The 21,418-nt window shown below is 31.4% G+C and overlaps 3 protein-coding genes and 1 non-coding gene across 4 annotated transcripts; 1 reads left to right on the top strand and 3 right to left on the bottom strand.

Moving 5' to 3' along the window:
* Positions 1-527: 527 nt before the first annotated feature.
* On the bottom strand, positions 528-3,213 carry LOC126729036 (uncharacterized). The gene is made up of 2 exons (XM_050434789.1): positions 2,809-3,213; positions 528-917 (listed from the first exon to the last, which is right to left on the bottom strand). Exons 1-2 carry the CDS (start codon positions 3,020-3,022, stop codon positions 664-666), a joined length of 468 nt encoding a protein of 155 aa, XP_050290746.1. The 5' UTR covers positions 3,023-3,213; the 3' UTR covers positions 528-663.
* Positions 3,214-11,189: 7,976 nt separating this feature from the next.
* On the bottom strand, positions 11,190-14,501 carry LOC126729037 (uncharacterized). Its single transcript, XM_050434790.1, has 2 exons — positions 14,182-14,501; positions 11,190-11,815 (listed from the first exon to the last, which is right to left on the bottom strand). The coding sequence occupies exons 1-2, from the start codon at positions 14,483-14,485 to the stop codon at positions 11,664-11,666; spliced, it is 456 nt and encodes a 151-aa protein (XP_050290747.1). The 5' UTR covers positions 14,486-14,501; the 3' UTR covers positions 11,190-11,663.
* Positions 14,502-14,781: 280 nt separating this feature from the next.
* On the bottom strand, positions 14,782-14,865 carry TRNAL-CAA (transfer RNA leucine (anticodon CAA)). Its single transcript has one exon. It is a non-coding gene; the product is annotated as a tRNA-Leu (tRNA).
* A 3,258-nt stretch (positions 14,866-18,123) lies between these two features.
* On the top strand, positions 18,124-19,064 carry LOC126729038 (transcription repressor OFP14). Its single transcript, XM_050434791.1, has one exon. It carries the CDS (start codon positions 18,153-18,155, stop codon positions 19,029-19,031), a length of 879 nt encoding a protein of 292 aa, XP_050290748.1. The 5' UTR covers positions 18,124-18,152; the 3' UTR covers positions 19,032-19,064.
* The last annotated feature ends 2,354 nt before the right edge of the window (positions 19,065-21,418 follow it).

Below are 21,418 nucleotides of genomic sequence, written 5' to 3' on the forward strand. Positions count from 1 at the left end.
TTATTTTTTATTTTAGTCTTTATAAATATATTGTTTGATTAGAAATGTCTACTGGAAAATATGCATCTAGATATGAAAAATTTTTAAAAAGAAAAAAAGAAGAAAAATTAATTGAGTCTCAAAAAGGATCAATGGATAAATTTGTTATTAGTAATAAATAAAATATAACACAAAATTAAAAAGATTAGATTCATTTCCAAATACATGCATTGCTTGTAGGATTTTATTAACAATACTTGTTACAAGCTTCTGCAGAAAGAAGTTTTTCAAAATTAAAATTAATAAAATCATATCAAAGATCGACAATGTCCTAAGAAAGATTAAGTGGATTAGCTATATTATTAATTGAAAAGGAGATGTTAGAAGAACTTGAATACAAAAATTTAATTAATCAATTTGCATCTCAAAATGCAAGAAAAATAGATTTTAAATAAAATATATTATAAAATAAAAATATTAAATAAATATTAATTTAATTAATATATATATATATACATATAAGTACAAAAAATGTCATATTATTAGTTCTCGCTTTAGGCCCCAAAATATCTAGGTTGGCCCTGTACAATATTATGCACTAAAGTTAATATTCCAAAACTACTAAGAATGCTTTTATGAGAGCACAAATAATGCGTGTACTCTCAGAAGCTATAATGCAGATACTCATTTGTTTAGAGGTACTTTGTGTGGTTCTCTATCAATTGAGATTCCTTGAACCACTGATGTGTCAAGTGATGGTTGTACTTTTATCATATCATCCAAAGGAGTCTGAATATCTTCAATACTATTGCCACGTTTCCTCAATTGAGGTTCTCCATGGCTTCCAGCATCGAAATTATTTGCACCGGAAACATCATCACTAGTCTCATGTTTCAGCAATGTAGAATCAAAGGCATCATCCTTACTCTCAGGACCAGCTGCAAAATGAGTAAAAAACTAATGAGAAATACTAATTGCATATACACAAACTTCACAAATTGAAGTAATAATGAGAAATACTAATTGGATATGTACAAACTCCAAAGGTTGCAGTAATGATGGTATCTTGTCTGGGTGAGGTAACAATGTTTAATGTCCACGATTTACTGTTTTACAGTGCACTAATTGGATGGCAAGGTTTTGTTCAAATTTATGCTGATAATCTCAGCCTTACCTTTGATGCTGTTGAAAGTAAATTCTGCATGACACTAACAATGCAATAATTCAAATTTCATTTTACTGATACTAGAAGAACGTGTACTCTTAATGTACTATAGAACCCTCGGAGTACCACTTAGACCACAAAGAAGACACTACTTTATAGAATTGCAAGAACTAGTCTCAGTGCTAGTATACCAGGCTGACCTGCAGTTATAATGTTGCAAAATGTATGCTCCATTGCAAAATAGACAAAATTTACATTTCAGTTTGATATTTTCTTCTATGTTAATATGACTTGTCATAAATCCATATGTTGAAACCCTTTTGTTGCAACAACTTGAGAGATATCTCAATCTCAGTCATGGTTCTGGATTTGAAAAATATAGAAGCTTGCTATTATGTTTTATGTTGGGTGTATTGGTGTAAGATTGTTTGTAACTCTAACTGTAACAAGTCACTTTGTTGTTTGTGGCCAATTCCTTTCCATGTATTTGTATTGAGGGTTGTAGTTAGTTTTTAGCTCATGGTTTTGTTTGTATAAATGTGGCTTTATTAGTTTGCAGCTAAGCTACTGTCTTTTTTTTTGTTAATGAAATTTCTCGCTTATCCAAAAAGAAAAATATAGGAACTAAGAACTTAAATCATTTAAACCTTGCACAAAAGCTCATGTTTTTTCTTTTGATACATGCATAAATCATTTCATCTCCTCAAGGTACCTTTTGTAACTAGTATGGGAAGTTCATGTATGTGACATAGACCCATTGTATAACATACTCTTTTACCAAAATGCTATATATATTCTATTTACTCAGCAGAACTTGGGAAAGCTGGCAATAGGGTTTTAAAATTCTGAGCTTTCCTACATACTTCAAATTGCTATTTTTTTTTTTTTTTTTGCAAAATTTTAAACATATTAAAAAAGGATTATAATTTATAGATGATCCTTTCCTTTTTCTTCCTTTTCTTTTCTATTTGTACAGGAAGAATTGAAGATAAATTCAAGCATGAAAAATGAATGTTTTTCCCCTTTATTTCCCCTAAATAGATATACTAATGGTACAAAATTTCATACTAAATAATGACATGAAAAATCTAATGTCACACATTTCGTTGTTTATTTTATTATTATTATTATTTTTTTTTTTTTGTGTGGAGAAATTATGTGAATTTCTTTGAATTTTTCATATAGACACAATCTATAAAGAGTATGTTTGTTTTAGCTTGAAGTCATAATCTGATTGTTTTTTTTTTTTTCATCATCAGATTATGTCTTGCTTTCTTAAACCTCACTTTTAATAGATGTTTAAATTTAAAACCTTGCATAGTTTATTTTTAAACATAATAAACCAAAAAATTAATCTCATCCAAATTCACTTTAATTCAAAAAATAAATATCTACGATGCAAGAATTATAGAATCCAGAGGAGAACCCACCCAAAAAGCATATCAACACAACTGCTCATATAAAATTGAAATTGTCCTACAGTAAATCTTCATATAACTAATAATTACAATAAATCACCAAAGCCCAAAACAAAATGAAACATATACACATTTCAAAAGTCCAAGAACCTTAACGTTCTGCAAGTGAAGTTGTTTCAACTACCAAAACAAAATTGTGTGACACAACAAATTGTACCCATTAAATATATAAAAGAATGAGTGTACCGTTGATGTGATGATGGGGGGGAGAGGCAGAGGCATGTGGGTCATGGTCATGAACATTGGGGGAGAATGATGATGAGGAGGATGCTGGGATTAGAGGTGGTGGTGTTGCAATGGAAGTGTAGATAATGTCGTCGGTGGCTTTAGGCCTGGGATGGGCAGCTGGGTCTATGGTTTTTCCTCTCCCTCGTCTGCAATTGCTATCGTTGCTTGCCATTTCTCTCTCTCTCTCTCTCTCTCTCTGGTGGCTTTGAAAAATGCCAGACACTCAGACTGGTATTTCTGTTGAAAAGAATGACACTATTTTGACTAAACCGCGTTGGTCGTTAATTGGCTATTGAAAATAGAAAAGAAAATTTAGAGAAACAAATTCTCCAAATGTAGGATTTGAACCCACGAGAACCAGAGCTTGAGTCTAGTGCCTTACACCATGTGGCCCTAGATTAAGTATTTCAAATTTGCGTCAAATTTCTTTCATTAAAAAAAAAAAAAATAGGAATGTCAAATCTCATTAAAAAGTAAAAACACATAGCTGGAATGAAACTTTTTCCTATTATATAAATAGTTTTTAATTCTACAAATTTTTGTTGGCCGCCCATTTGGCAATGAAATAATAATAACTAGTTGCTAATATGTGCAATGCACAAGTTTATATCATATTTGAACTATTCTCCTATTTTTTGTGAGGGAATTGATATTTTGGATGACATTTTTAATGAAAAATGTTCCTCAATTTTATGGACCCTAAAGTGGTTTGATAAAAAATGGGGGCAAAAAGAAGAAGCATTCCACTACAATGAGTAGTGTAGTCAATGTGATTCAAAGAAGGGAGATGCTATAAATTAGGAGTTTCTTGCTTTCAATTATTACTATGTTAACTTGAAAGAATTTTTCTTTATTTTTTTTTAATCGGAGATAGAATTCTCACTCTAATTTAATATTAATGTATATGTTTTTGGAGTTCCCTCTTAGAGACTTGAACTCTACCTTTGTCCTCCATACTTGTGGAGTGACCATCATGCTAAGAGTGTTTAGTGGTCAACATGAAAGAACATACTTTAAGCCTGTTTATCATGTAAATATCTCAAACACAAATGATTATGAAAGTGATGATTTGAAATGACACAATTGTGGAAGAGAAAGATGTGCAAGGTTTGCTTGAAGTCAGCTAAACATACCATTTCTATTATAAATCTCCACCACATCTTACATGAAATTCAACTTAAAATAAAAGTAGCCAAAACACACAAAAAAATTTACAACCTATAATGCAAATGCAACCCACACGCACAATGGCACAGTAGAATTATAACCACTGCAGACTCTTTTCAACCAAAACCTCACAATAATCATGACAATTCTTGAATTCAGATACATAAGTACTTTGTACAAAAGAAAAGGGAGGTGGCTACAGTCATAAATCGTGGACAAAACTTATGTTAGAAACATGTTTGATACAGACAACTTGAATGTGCTGGAAAAAGGAAAAATATTAAGGGGATCTGAACAGGTTTATAGATTAATTTAAAAGATTAAAATGCTCAAACATAAATTAAGCCAAAAGGTGTAAAATAATGAAAGATTTAAATGTTAATATTTCAATTTTCTGCATGTTTTTGGTGTCATATCACAATATCCATAAAAAGTGAACAACGATCTAGTTTAATTTGGATCGATATAAACAATTTACTACATAAAAAGTATTAAAGAAGAAAAATAATCACACTATCCTGAGTGATTATAAATGTCAATTAGTTTTAGATAAGGTTTTCAGATCCAGATCGTTCATTGAACCGTAAAAGAGAGAGGTTCAAGGTTTTTGAGGTCGAACCAAGGTCGAATCGGAGTCAAACCGTGATGACGTCATAATTAATTTAATAATTAATTAAAGCCTAAATATAGATATTAAATTTATAAAACTAGCAAAATTGACAATATATCTATATATGTGAGGGAAATTTAACGATTTTCAAGCCTATATTTAATAATTAAATAAGAAAGTTAATAAAATAAAATAATAACCATGAAAATATTAAAATTTATGATTAATTTTTGAAGTAAAGTTGAATATTTTTGAAGGATTTTAATTATAATTTTTTTTATTCCTTGTAAGAGATGGATAATTTAATTAAGTAGAATAAAATTGTGTTAAGTTGTTTTTTTTTTTTTTTTTTTTTTTTTTTTTTTTTTTTTTAAATTGCTAAGGGTTTGGACCGCACGGTTCTCACCGGTTTGTGCGGTCCAACCCTGGTTTTAGGGGGTTCACGGAATTAACAAAAAATCCGGTTCTTTAGGCTAAAAAAACCGATTTTCATCCCGATTCTCGGTTTTTACGGTCCGACCTCCCGGTCCGGTCCAGTTTCGAAAACCTTGGTTTTAGATATTGCAGTGATTATATCCTAACCTTCGTATTTGAGTTGATTTGGTACCTAAGATCATCTAAATCTCAATATAAAGGAAGTCATTGATGAGAGAGAAGAATCCAACTATAGATAGTTAATGCCTTATTCACTAATTACTAGACATAGCCACTGATAATAGCTTAATTTTGTATATTTATATTATTATTAGAAAGCATTATCATACTTATTTTGAGTTAATTCTTACATTTTATATTTGGTTTTGAAATAATGCTGAATAATTAATTTTGTGCTTAATTGAATTTCAATGTCTGAATTTATCTTTTGTAGGAGAATGAAACTAAATAAGTGTATTTGTACAAAGAATAAGGCTAATAGAGTTTACTTTTATAAGGCCCATAATGAAAGTCAAAGTAGGCCAACCCAATGAAATTTGACTCCAATTGGAGTAAGGAATCAATGAAAATTTACACCAAATTCAAGTCCAATTCGGATTAAGATTCCAGCTTGCGCACCAATTAGTATTTTGGACATAACGTTCAGCTCAGATGTCCAATCTAGATGACCAATTCGGAAAATTAACTTAAAGGGATATAATTTTTTAGTTTACCAAAAGTCCTAATTTTGACGTTAAATGGGCCAAAGATGTCAGTTATGTTAAGCCTAAAAACTTGGGTTTTCTCTAAACAGGAATTCAACTTGTAATAGGATTTCTTGACTTATTTAAAAGCTCTTTAGGGAAAAATTTATGATGGGAAATTTAGACTCTAGTTGATAGAATTAACAAGTTTTAAACTCAAGTTGTTAATTAGATTTATTATGAATAAACCTTGTTAAAACAAACAAACATCATTAAGACAAGATATGATGACCTAGGAAAACCAATGAAACAAACTAGTTTCACAGTAAAAGACTTAGGGGGGAACTTTCCCGAAAAACAATCCACTACGATAAAAAGAAGTTTCAGATTTAGTACAAAACTTTTGTCCTTAGACTTTACAATTCCTGTAGATGAACTTACAGTAGAAACCTTCTACTACTTCAGAACCTTTGAATTCTTCAATATATGAACGCCATCCTTTTCCATAGATCCCAATACGTTACTAACCAATAATGCACAACTCCTAGTACGTGACTAACTCCAGCAATTTGAAGATGTTGTTGGCTGCAAAGTTCTTCACTTCATCAACAATAAAGATCAAGAAGCACTTGGTTACAAAACACTAAAGCGCAAAGATGAAGTAACTTCTTTCAAAAAGAATAAGGCACTAGGTCACTTTCTGCATGTGTTTTCCTTATAAGACGGCCTTTAAAATAAGCCTTATATATATATATAAATATATATATCTAGGGTTGTGAGAAAAGAAACCCTACACATACATGTTAGTATGAGCTGAAAATCAGATCTGAAAATTCTGATTTCGTAGATCTTGACAGATTCAGTTTCTATCAAGCTTTCTTTATTAAGTCTCGATAGATATTGTTTCTGTCGAGGTGTCTATCGAGTTTTAATGAAAAGTTTTTTTTTTCACTTGTTTCTTAGTTCAATCTTCATGACTTTAATGCTTGACTTGAACAACATGTTTCTTGAAGTACTAAATCAATCCTAGATCTACCAAATTACAAGTAAAGTTTATTTTGTCAAAGGATTAGCCAATTACATAAAATATGTCCTTAACAATTTAAAAGAAAGCTATTGGAGAACGTAATTTAGGTTTTCTTAAAATTTCTTTACAGTTTTTAGAGTTTTATTTGTATCATGGCTTGCTAGAAGCCTTGCTGAGTTAAGGGATGAAACCTAACCGTTTATTGGTTTGTTCTTAACAATTGTTTTATTGTTTTAATGCTTATGTTATTATGTTTTTTTGATTGATTTACTCATCTAGAAAAGTTTTTAGTTTTGTATAATTCTTTGATTTGTCATAGGCTCCGAGTACATTAAATGCTTAGATTCCCTGCAAACTAACTCACTAGTTTTGGTTTACCTAAAATCAATCAATTTCATGAAACTACCTTAGACAATAATTCTTGAGTTCTAATTGTTAAATCATCCGACTAAGATCATCTTTCGTATAAATTTTAGTTGAGTTATAAAATAAATATTGTTAAGACTACCAATTGATGTGTTGTGTGTGGATCCCTAAACATTAGCGTCTTAATATATTGTTATTTCCTCTCATTCGAAATTATCTTCACCAAACTATCAAAATCTCTCTTCAATATAATTTTATTGTTTTAGTTATTTTCTGATTTTCTCTTGTGGTTTGCTAATCTATTCCCTTTTCCCTATGGATCCAACTTTGGACTTACTGAATTATTACTTTGCGCGATAATCTTGCACTTGAGAGCAATATTTAAGTTGCAGCAGCCACTAATGCCTTATCCACCAATGCCTTATCCTCTTCAGCTAATACTTCTAAAGATAACTACAAATAGGTTCAAACTTCAGGCAACCTCATCCTTATCCTCTTCATCATCACAACCATTCTTGTTAACTCAATCGTGGATGTGTTTCTTGAAAGTGCTATGAATATGTACAAAAAGATTGAAACTAACATTGAATTAGGCCTCAAAACGCAATAAGATGAAGATATCAGTGTTACTAAAGAAGGATTTCTTTTCCAGATTGATTTGAAATGTTTTGGTCGCAAGCAAGTACAATACATTTAAGTCCCTAATTCAATTTTATTTTTATTTTCTTTCTTGCTTTATCGCTGGTAAATTCGCAAGCATGTACAATTCAGTCCTTTTTGTTCTTCTTTGCTTAGGGAGGTAGTATAAAGAAAGTCATTGACGAGAGAGAACAATCTGATTGTAGATAGTTAATGCTTTAGTTTCAAAAAAGAAAAGAAAAGATAGTTAATGCCTTATTCACTAATTACCAGACATAGCCACAAATGGTTTTAACTGTTTGATCAAATATAAATTAATGGTTTAAAAATTGTGTAACTCTTTATAAAATTACACCAGGTGTAACTTGTATAGAGAGAGACTTATCACTAGCCAAAAAAAAAAAAAAAGCCAAGACATCAACCTATATTAATTTTATTTATTTTATAACAATCCTAATCAACCTATATGTAAAAAAAAAAAAAAAAAAAAACAAAAAAACAAAAAAAAAATGATAATTCCATTCAATTCTTGCTTGCTATTAAAGCAAGATCTTCACTTTCAAAGACATGAACCTAGCTCGTTTCCCCTCCCTTCTTATATTCATCGTTGTCAGAATTGATTCAAGATTTTTTTGTTTTTTTTGTTTTTTTTTTTTGTGCTTTTCCTAATCCTTGTCAATAGACTCCTGGTGTATACAAAAGAGTGTGGTTCATTCAATATGAAATATGCTAAATACACCTTAGCACAATATTTAGGACCCTTGACACTAGGGACGGAGCCAGGAGTTGTATTTTTTTTTTGGGGGGGGGGGGGACATTAACAAATATTTTTTTCATGAAAATCCAAGCTACCATTCAATATTAAAGATATATCAATAAAAGAGAAATTACAAAATAACCATTTTTCAATATATATATATATATATATATATTTTTTATTAATACATTAGAACTTCAATCTATGTCATCTATTTCATGATGGAACTCAATAATTATTTAAATCCCAAAAATTATATTGATCATACTTGAATAACAACGTTGATCCCATTACAATTCAAATAGTTTCTTAACTAATCAACCAACTAATTAAGTTAAAAGTTAAAAATGAATAACCCCAGTGGATTTTAACTCTGCCAAACACAAGTTCACTAATTATTATTTATTACTCTTTAATATTTACTACTATAGTATTACTTTTCTTTTTTTTGAACATAATAGTATAATACTACAAAATAAATAAAATAAAATAACACACCACACCCACACACTAACACCACATATTCACTGACACACTCTGGGAGTCCCTTTAGTCTTTAAAGCCCCACCGCTCATTATTATCAAATTTCAAATAGAGAAAGAAAAGTCTAGGGAAAAAATAAAAACAACAACAGAGACACCAGAGAGAAATGCAAACTCACAAATTGCAACATACCATTGAAATGGTCACCCACTTTGCCTATCTCTAACCAGTTCCTGATGTTTTCACTTTACCTCCTCACGTAGTCATCCCTTGGCCTTCACAAGTGTCTCTGATTAGGTTTTTGCTCTTCTTTATTTTTTTTTGGAATTTGATGGAATGGTTTTGGGAATCTGTTGTGGTATTAAGTTCAGATTGGTTTTGTTTAAAATTTTCAAGGGTTGGATCTAAAATTGGTTGATTGGGCTAAATTTTCTTTTGCTTATTTTCTCTTGGTCATTTTGTGCTTGGACTAATTTTTTTGAGCTTACTAATTTGTATTTTGGGATTCTAGATCTGTATATATATATTTTATGGGCTTCTTTTTGTTTAAGAGGGCTAATGATTTTGTTAAGTGGGCAAGAGTAATTTTATTTGGCAAAATTGCTAAAATCAGTTACTACATATATACTACTAATTTTTTCCCCAAATTTTTTTTTTTTGGGCCCCCCCAAAGCCAAAGAATGGCTCCGTCCCTACTTGACACAAAATTTTATGGCTAAGTTGATTTAACACTAAACTAAACAATATAGGCCAAGTGTAAGTTACTTAAATTTCCATACAAACTAACTACACTACACTACACAAGGATGGCAATATAAAAAGATAAAGGAAATAAAGACGAGGAAAGCAAACCACACATAATACCACAAAGTGTTATGGAAGAGGAAAACCTGAGCTCCGAGCTTAAAAACCTCTCCCCCAACCATCCATTGGAAAACTCCACTAGAATGAATAGTTGTGGTAAATGGATGACTATAAACCCCACAAGCCTATGTCTCCTTGTGTACTTGAGCCCTCTAAGCTCTACATAGCAACCAACTCCACAAGTCTTTTCTTCACCTAGCTTCCCGGAGTCACCACCGTTGAGCCACCAATGGAAAGCCACCAAAGGATTTGGATTTAGATATTGCTTCTCACTTTTTTAATGCCATTCTCTCACTCACAAGGTTTGTGTTTGTAGATGAAGAAGAGATTTATAGAATCTCTATCAATACAATAAAAGAGAAGGAAAAGAAAGATGGGAACTTGTTTTTTCTCGAGGAAAAACTTTCTCTTTTCATACAAAGGCTTGACTTCAATAGTCTTAACACTTCTTGCATTTCTAGGGTTTGTTCAGCTCTTATCTGAAGCCTCTTGCCATGCCTGACAACTTTGTGTGTGTTTGTGTGTGTGTGTGTATGTTAGCAGATGTGCAGTGAACAGGTACATGGCAGAGTACAGAGATCGTGCAACTTGTGACTTGGTCGCCACCTAAGGTCACGAGATAGTTGTGAGGTGCATGACTATACTCTTATCCAAAGTACTAGCCACGTGGATCTTGCAAGCAAGCTAGGTCATGAGCAAGTTGCCTCTAGGTCGTGAGATCATTGGTAGATGCTGCTTCAAATCTTCAAGAAAAGGCTTAAGTACTTTACCCCAAAATATACGAATACCCTGGAAATAGTACATCAACATTAAACACATTACAAACAAGCTTTTGTCACTAAATCAACACTAAAGCATGACTTCTCACAATAATAAATTAAATGTCACATTACTGTATGTTGTTGCATTTTCTGAGAGTAAAGATATAGTGAGTTATTATTATTACTTTGCACTGTTTGAAGTACTATACATACTCTTTGTCTTTTCCCAGTAGGATTACAGTCTTAAATAAAGTTGATCCAAAAATTTCAAGACTAAAGTTTGGTTGTTGAATTACAATGTTCTATAAGCACTCTCATTATTTTTCTTTTTTTTCCTTTTGTGGGTAGATATAAACACTCTCATGAACCACAACACTAGAATGAAGAATCTTTATAAAAGTATTTTGAATAAACTGAAAAACGGACAACCACTATTTCTGATACATACATTAATGAAAAAAATTAAGTCATATACATATGTCAACTGCAGCCACATGAAAAAAAGTTTAACAACCACATATATCAATGAGAATTATTCTTTACTGTGTAAAAAGTTCGAGTCAAAAGTTACAACAAATTAAGTAAATGTGAATCATTCCAACTCTTGCATCAACAAGCAAAACAGTAGAAGTTCTCTCCTTCCATGATTCCATCATGCCTTTTTGTATTACAAAGAAAAGATTCAAAGTTCCAGTCTTCCAGAAATATTGGTCCCCAGTTTATTCAATGAATTCCAACTCCTAAGCACTTTACAGAGCAGTTGGTCACTATGAGTTGCAAAACCTATAGTTGGCAGGATATTTATCGCCCAACTAAACCATGCTTCAATATATTATCCACCAATTGTACTTATTAATCTCTGCTCGTAATGATGGTCGATCTTGGCAGTTCTCAGAAGTCAGAACAAGCTGAAAAATACTATCATGTACATTATGTACTATAGTTAATATTCCAAAATAACTAAGAATGCTATTATGAGTACACAAATAAGGCGTGTACTCTCATAAGCAATAGTTGGTACTCATTCGTTTGGAGACAATTGGGAAGGATCTTTATCAATTGCGATTCTTTGGACTGATGTGTCAAGTGATGGTTGAACTTTCATCATATCATCCAAAGCAATCTGAACATCTTCACTAGAATCAGTAGCATCATCCTCACCCTCAGGTTCAGCTGCAAAATGAGTAAAAAACTAATTGGATATATATAAACTTCCCACATTGAAGTAATAATGAGAAATAGTAATTGGATATGTACAAACTCCATAGGTTGAAGTAATGATGGTATCTTGTCTAGGGGAGGTAACAATGTTTAATATCCACGATTTACTGTTTTACAGTGCACTAATTGGATGGCAAGATTTTGTTCAAATTTATGCTGATAATCTCAGCCTTACCTTTGATGCTGTTGAAAGTACATTCTGCATGACACTGACAATGTTGTAATTTAAATTTCATTTTAGTGATACTAGAAGAACATGTACTCTTAATGTACTACGGAACCTTTTGAGTACCACTTAGACCACTAGGGTTATATTAAGAAGGCACTACCTTATAGAATTACAAGAACTTGTCTCAGTGCTAGTATACCAGGCTGACTTGCAGTTATAGTGCTGCAAAATATATGCTCCCATTGCAAAGTAGACAAAATGTACAACTTCAGTTTATTATTTTCTTTTATTTTAGTATGACCCATTCTCAAAAAAAAAAAAATAGTATGACCTGTCATAAATCCATATGATGAAACCCTCTTGCTGCAACAACTTGAGAGATATCTCAATCTCAGTCATGGTTCTGAATTTGAAAAATATAGGAGCTTGCTATTATGTTTCATGTTGGGTGTATTGGTGTAAGAGTGTTCATAACTCTACCTGTAACAAGTCACTTTGCATTTTGTGGCCAATTCCTTTTTATGTATTTGTATTGAGGGTTGTAGTTAGTTTTCAGCTCCTAGTTTTATTTGTGTAGATGTGGCTTTAATGGTCTGCAGCTAAGCTTCAGGCTTGTAATTTCTTTTGTTGTGTTAAATGAAATTTCTAGCTTATCCAAAAAGAAAAATATAGGAACTAAGAACTTAAATCATTTAAGTACCTTGCACAAAAGCTCATGTTTTGTCAATTGATGCATGCATAAATCCTTTCATCTTCTCAAGATACTTTTTGTAACTCATTTGTGCAGCATTTCCCTCACATGTATGGGGAGTTCATGTGTGTGACATAGACCCGTTATCTAACATACTCTTTTACCAAAATGCATTATATAGTGCATTGACTTAGCAAAACTTGGAAAAGCTGGATATAGAGTTTTAAAATACTGAACTTTCCCATATACTTCAAAAGGATTTATTTTTTTGGAAAAATTGAAACATATTAAAAAGCATTATAATTTATAAAGGATCCTTCACCATGATCTAAAAAGAATATTAGAGAGTTCACAAGCCAATTTTTAACCAATCAAACCTTTCCTTTTTCTTCCTCTTATTTTCTATTAGCACAGCAAGAATTGAAGATAAATTCAAGAATGAAAAATGAAAAATTTCCCCTTTCTTTCCCCTAAATAGATAAATTAATCGTAAAAAATGTCATACTAAATAATGACACAAAAACTCTAATGTTACACATTATTTGACGTATTTTTATCTTACACTAAGCTTGGAAATGCAAAAAAAAATAATAAAAAAAGATATAAAAAAAAAAGATAAATATGGAAATCTAGGAAGAGGGATAAGGATACTCCTTTTATCAATGATGAGAGGAAATGTCTTAGATCTATATTGAATTGGTAAGTATATATATCAATCAAATGAATTTCATTATGATGTGGATCAATTCCATTAGGTTCGGTCTTGAAAAATTTCTTGCGTTAAATCCTATATATATATATATATATATATATAGAGAGAGAGAGAGAGAGAGAGAGAGAGAGAGAGAGAGAGAGAGAGAGAGAGAGAGAGAGAGTTTATGAATTTCTTTGAACTATTCGTTCATATAAACACAGTCAATAAAGAATATGTTTGCTTTAGCTTGAAATCACAATTTTATTTTTTTCATCATCAGACTATGTCGTGCTTTCTAAAATCTCTCTTTTAGAAAATGTAGCTGTAAGCAAAATAATCCAAAAATAATAATCTCATCCAAATTCACTCCAATTCAAAAAAAAAAAAAAAAAAAAATCAATATCTGGGATGCAAGAATAATAGAATCCAGAAGAGAACCCACGTACAAAGCATATCAACACAACTACTCATGTAAAAGTTAGATTGTCCTACGATAAATCTTCATATAACTAATAATTATTGTAAATCACCAAAACCTAAAACAAAGTGAAACATATACACATTTTAAAAGTCCAAGAACCTTAAGATTCAGTTGTTACACCCAGAACGTCAACTACCAAAACACAATTTTGTGACATAACAAATTGTACCCATTAATAAAAAATAAAAATAAAAATGTATTGACAAAAATATGCATAAGAATAATAAATAGAAAGATGAATGAATTATTTATATAAATAAAATGAAAAAAATAATGAGTGTACCATTGCTTTGATTATGAAGGGGAGAGGCAGAGATGTGATGGTCGGGGTCATGAACATTAATGGGGAAGAATGATGAAGGGGATGATTTTGTGTGTGTCACACGAAAAGGTTGACGAGCACTTGATGTTGATGATGATGAGGATGTTGATGATGCTGGGGATGGAGGTGGTGGTGGTGGTGGCGGTGGAGGTGAATGAAGGAAAGTAGTGTTGACATTGTCGTCGTTGGTAAGAGGCACGCGATGGGACCTAGTTTCTAAGATTTTTCTTCTCAATTCTTCTCTGCTATAATTGTTGCTTGCCATTTCTCTCTCTCTCGCTCTCGCTCTGGGGTGGCTTTGAAAAAGAGCCAGACACTCAGACAGGTATTTCTAGTGAAAAAAATCACACCATATTGACCAAATGGCTACTGAAAATAGAAAATGGCAAAAAAAAAAAAAAAAAAAGCTCTTGCTCTGGGGTGGCTTTGAAAAAGCCAGACACTCAGACAGGTATTTCGAGTGAAAAAAATCACACCATATTGACCAAATGGCTACTGAAAATAGAAAATGGCAAAAAAAACAAAAAAAAGAAAAAAGAAAAAAAAAAAGAAAAGAAAAATTGTCAGAAGTGGGATTTGAACCCACGCTCTCTCACGAGAACCAGAACTTGAGTCTGGCGCCTTAGACCACTCGGCCATCCTGACTGTCTTGGTAGTGAAATTCAATACCTTTTATATATTTATTTAACATATCTCTAAAACACTATCCTCATCACACACGCTTTATATGTGCAAGAGGGTTTTTTTTTTTTTTTTTTTTTTTTTTTTTTTCTTTGCTCTAGTGTCACAATTTCCCCACTAAATTTTTTTTTTTTTTTTGGATAAGTTTGTTTTGAAGATATGAATTACTAAAAAAGTATCATATTTTATAGGCATTATAAGTGGAATTGGAGATATATTGTTACTAGGTTGTACTCAAGTTTTTTTTTTTTTTTTGTTAAATATAGGATTTAGAAGTATTTTTAAACTAGATAAAAGTTCAGTCCAAAGAGAAAAATTTTCTTATAAATAGTATAGATATCCATATTTTTACACACTATTGACGTGCTCCTAGATTAATTTTTCACATTTCCATTTTTGCGTCAAATTTCATTCTTTGTTTTAATTATTATAAAGGAATATCAGATTTCATTGAAAACACATAGCTAGAATGAAAATTTTCCTTTTTATCAATAGTTTTTAATTTTCAAAATTTATTAAAAGAGAGTAAATTTTTTAATTAAAGAGAAGAAAAAGACCCATAAAAAATTGTCACTTTTAGAATGGAGTTTTAGCTGAAAAAATTTTGTTTCCTCAACCCCCACCCCCCTCCTAAGCAGTGAAATAATAATAATGATAATAATAATATAATTTTAATTCTTAAATAGAAAAATACTATTACCTCTCTCTCTCTCTCTCTCTCTCTCTCTCTCTCTCTCTCTCTCTCTCTATATATATATATATATATATCACTATCAAATCTTCTATGGAAAAAAGAGAGGAAACAAATCAACCTATATTAATTTTATTTATTTTTTAACAATCCTAATCAACCTATATATGTAAGTAAAAAAAAAAAAAAAAAAAAAAAAAAGAGGATAATTCCATCCAATTCTTGCTTGCTATTAAAATAAGATCTCTACTTTGAAGACATGAAACTAGCCCCCTTCCTCTCCCCTCTTATATTCATCGAGCTTTTTTTGCTTTCCTAGCTCATTCTCATCCATGAACTCTTAATGTATACGAAAAAGTGTGGTTCATTCGATAATGAATTAAATGTCACATTACCATATGTTGATGCATCTTTTTTAGAGTAAAGAGGTAGTGAGATATTATTATTGCTTTGCCTTCAAAACCTCATAATAGAAAATGTTTTCTATTACAGGGCGGGTTAAACTATTTGTCCAGCCTAATCCTTTTAGTGCACAAATCAGGAAATGTGGCAATGTGGAAACTTATTCACTGGCTACAGTGATGACTTCATTCCTGTGTTAGTTTGTAATTTTGATCTCTTATAGTTATTATGACGTGCATCAGTGATCTTTTTCTATTTGTGGCACTCTTATTTTCTATACATATCAACATATATATTATATACATTGAAACAGACAAGCAGTGATCACCAATAAACCAAAATGGGGCATTTTTTTCATTTTTAGATCCAAAGAAGATTATAGCAACTCAATGAATAGGCTTTCCATATTTTGTATCAAGGCTTGCGCTGGCAAAATGAACAACCTACTAACTTGGGGACACCTCTAGCTGTTTGTTAACTCATCCAAACCTCGCTCTTGTCAAGTCAAATGAACCTTCTCTAGTCAGTTTCTTTTCTTTTTTTGGGTAACAATCTTTAATCAAATTATATTATAGTCGTTTTGATTAAAACCAAATTATATTTTAAATATTAATTGCTTCACAAGTCAAGCTTCAATTATGTAAGGCTAGGTTGACACGTTTAGCCTTGTGAATTATTGAGGGTAAAAGTCAAGCTCCTACTACTTTTTATTTATTTTTAAATATATTTGCATTTCTCAATTAAAAATGCTTCACAACTATAACAATAACAAAACTTTAATCTCAGAATTTTTTCATTAGCTGTTTGAGATTAGTTGTAGTTAGGGCTGGCCCTAGGCCTAGCCCATTTAGGCCATGGCCTAAGGCCTCCTAACATAAAAGGCCCCCAAATATGGGGGTGGTAAGTTTTTTTTTTTTTTTTTTTTTTTTAATATTTAATTTTTATAATTAAAAAATGTGAGTTAGGTGCATCTATTTCTTGGCCTAAATATTAGAGTTATGCTAGTATATTACAAGTTTTATTACATAGGTCCTATAGATTGATATGTCAACAATTATAAGAAGTAATTTAATATTTATTTATTCTTTTATTGAAGTGTCACATCATCGCCACATCAGTTTGTAAGTTGTTTGTAGTAAAATTTGTAGTAAGTTTAGAATTTTCTTCCATATATATATACATACATATATATGAATTAATAGAAATACAACATAATCACCATTTTTTAGAGTTTCAACTTATGACGTTCGCTTTTGATAATAGTTCATTATCATCAAACTAAGATACCGATCAGTTTATTATGTAGTTGGGGATTGAACCCCAAATCTCTTATTCAACCATCATAGATTTTACCAGTTGAGTTAACTGAAACCTACTATCCAATCACCATTAAGTGAATGGAAAATACTAAAACTAATACAAATTTTAGCACAAAAAACTTACAAACTAATGTAATAGGAATATGATTGATGTTACTTAGACAATATAATAAATGAACGTATGAATAATTTATTTTTTATTGGTGATATGCTAGTTTGTAAAATCTATATAGTATATAGTAAATACCATTAGCTCACTTTGGGTGAATTAGTCATTATAATAATTAAGAATTTAAAATAGATTTAAAATAAAAAATAAATTAATAAATATTATTTAAGAGATATTTAAATATAAAAAGACTCCTTTAATATTTTCGTCTTAACTCTCAAACAATCTTGACTCTCAAACAATTTTGGGCTGGCCGTAGTGTATCATATTTTATACAATAATAAAAATAATAAAAAGGTAGAGTTCACACTTTACTTAGAAATCTTAATTTTTTTTCTTCTCAATTTTTTTTTCATCTGACTGATAGGTAACAGACATTCTTTTTTTTTTTTTATTTATTGGAGGATAACCTGTAAAATTGGTCTTCCGTTTTAATTTCATTTTACTGTGCCGTTGTATAGGCATTTATATAATTATTAAAAGATCGAATTAATGGTTGTCAAACCTCCAGACTAGTAAAGATTCTTTAATGGATATGTTACCATTTAAGTATATTTTATTACTCTTCCTTGCCTTCTTTATATATATATATATATATATATGACCTACCTCAAATCGTTTTCACTCCAACCCACTGTAGTAAACCAGAGCCACCAAGAAGGAAAAAAAAATGCCTAAGAAGCTTCAAAAATCTCTCCAAGATTACCTTACCAAGATCAAAAAACCACCTTCTTCACACATTCATCTCCCCTCAAATTCCTTCTCATCTTCTAAAAATTGGATCCTCTCCGGGTGCAAGCACCCCAAGACTCTTTCATTCGCCATTGACTCCAGCCAAGACAAGGCCGGAAAAAACAACGACGACGACGGAGGAAACAACAAGAGTGAAGCAACCTTATCAGACGTTGATCGCTTCCTCATGGAGAATTTCAAGTCACTGTATATAAAAGACGATGAAGATATGGACAACAAGGGAAAAAGGGGTAAAGCAAATCATGAAGGTGAAAACCCTAATCATGCAGTTTTGTTTGGATCGCCTCGGTTGATGGACCTGCCATCGGATCTTTGTGGATCCCATCGATTCTTCATTAACCCGGGCTTGTCGGGCTCGCTTATCGAGGAATCCCGGTCGAGTGTGACTACCACATCGGAGGATGCAGGTTCAAGCTCAACCTCAACTAGCACAACCCTAAATGATTCCACCACAACAACTAATGACCATACTAAGGATGTCACACTTCCTGATGACAGCATTGCGGTCCTAGCGTATTCTCCGAGCCCTTACGAGGATTTCCGACGCTCCATGCAAGAAATGGTCGATGCCCGAATGCGAAATCAAGGAAGGGTTGATTGGGATTTCATGGAAGAGCTCTTATTTTGTTACCTAAACCTAAATGAGAAAAAATCATACAGGTACATTTTAAGTGCTTTTGCTGATTTGATCGTCGATTTGCGTCAGGATACTGATAGAATTCCGGCGAGCACACGGAATATTCGTACTATTCGGATGATTGAAAGAGAGAGGAGAAGGAAAATGAGAAGGAAGTAACGTACGAATTAAGTCTTTGAGTTCATCTAAGAACATAAAAGAATGCTACAGGAAAATGTAGGTTTTAAGATTTTTGTTGTATTCTCTCCCTTAGCTCTCACATGCAATGTGCATGTGTGAAATGTATTAATTACATTTTCAAGAAAATTAAAAAACATTGTTTATGATTAAAGTTTTGTCTTCTTGTATCGTTTGGTGAAATTTCATGGATTTTCAGGGTGAGCTTGTCTGTTGCATGTTCCCCGGTGCTTTTACTAGGAATTTTCTATTCCATGTTTTCTAATGTGAATATCATCGATCAAGGTAAGAATCTGAGCAGAATATGATACAGAATGAACATGTACACTATTTAATTATTAAATGACGAATATTTTGACATTCACAATGGCCCCCGGATTTTGAGGTCAGAGGAATTCAGTATTCAGGTATCCTCGGTAACGTTTTCTATTTCTTTAATAATTTACTGTTATTGAAATGTTAACTTAAGAACACACTCAGTAGCTGGGTTCTATTGAGAAACTGTCTTCGGTGTACAAATTATTTTCTTGAGAAGTGACTTTTTAGGGTATATACGACAAATTATTTTCTTGAGAAGTCACTTAAGAGGGTTTTTTCCCCCAAAAAAACACTAGGTCAATAAGAACCTGTAAATGTTGTTTTCAATCATTTCATCATGTACTGTTTTTCTTTTTCTCAATAGAAAGATGTATTGCACAAAAGAAAAAATGAGATTAAATTCTATAAAGATGTGATGTAAAATTCAAGTTTTACCCCCTCTAATCCAAACTTGACACATCATCATGTCACATATTAAAGAACAAACACAACCATACTCAGTCAATTCTAATACCCATATGAAATCCAACCTAATTGAGAGTTTATTGAGATGTTATCTAGATATTGTAGGATGCACTGAGTTTTAAATAAAAAGTTGATATGAAAATTTCTTATTTGATGGTGTAAAACTCATGTTTTACACCTCATACTTACTAAATTTGAACTCAAGAAATTAAAAAAAAACTACAAAATTTACTCCCAAGATTATTCTTCACTAGGTACGTAGTACACACTACACAGTACTACAAACACTCTTTGAAAAAAAAGCTTCAAGAACCAAAAACTGATTGGGAGCTAGAGTACGTCATCTTCAAAACTGATTGAGAGAGTACATCATCTTCAATAATCACCTTGATAATCTTGCATTGATAATCATTTCCATGGTTAAAGCATTCGCATCAATTTGTACAAAAATTTCTATCAATTTTTGCATGATAACCTATTTTTTCTATTTTATATAATAAATACTTTCAAAATAACCAACATCAAATTATCTGTTTTATACTACATTTTATTAAAATGTTATTTTTTTTATTACTCTCTCAATTCATCTTTCTCTTTGTGTATATGGATAAAGTGGTATTAAAAAATAGATTTGCATGTGAATAGCAACATTGTAAGTATATAAATTTGACATGTTATGGTATTTTACATATACTGATGTGAGTGTAGACAAATTGATTTGGAAACGCGCTTCTCAGAAAATCTATTTTTGAGTCAAATTGAAGGGAGGATACCCATAAGTTCCGTATGGATGTACAACCAGGAAAATTGAATAGTTTAAAGGTTGGGAATTGAGATTTGTTAGTTAATTTGTTTTATAATTTCCGTTTACAAGATGCTAGAATAGTTGCACTAAAGCCTTCTTTCCTGGCCGAAATTATTAATTTATACGTAGATCCAAGATTGGAATTAGTGAGTTCACTTATATACTATTTCATTTATGGCACGGTATCCCATTGAGATCTTAGTTTTGCCAAATGGAAATGCCATGATGTTTATATAGCCAGCAAATGAATCTAATCAAGGATATGCATGGATGATGGAACTAAATAACCACACGATGTTTCTAATTAATCAATACGATTGAAACTGGGTAGTTAGTCAAATATGGTACCCACATAGCCCTTTGTACCCATTTCGTGCCGAACCCTAAGTTTTACTTCACCGGAAAAGACCAATATCATAGGTTGGGGAGTTCAAATTTTCTTTTACACTTTTTGTATATCATATTATTTTCTATAAATTACAATTTATTATGCATTCATTTGAATTTAAAATGGAAACAAACCAAACATATGACAAATTGTGATTTGTGAAACATAGTGAGGAGGTCCCTTCCATTTTTATATATTTTTTAATTTGACTTTTACCAACCCATAAGGAAGATATCGAAACAACAGGAAAAAGATCATATTGCAGCAATTCCTCAATAAACAAAGGAGCTTTCCGGTCCAGTCCCCTACAACACTACAACAAGTTCACATTATGCTTTATATAAATTACAAAGACATAATTTTTATAAAGATATAGAAGAAACTAGAAACCAC

The sequence above is a fragment of the Quercus robur genome, chromosome 5 (genome assembly GCF_932294415.1).
Source record: "Quercus robur chromosome 5, dhQueRobu3.1, whole genome shotgun sequence".
NCBI classification, from domain to species: Eukaryota; Viridiplantae; Streptophyta; class Magnoliopsida; order Fagales; family Fagaceae; genus Quercus; species Quercus robur.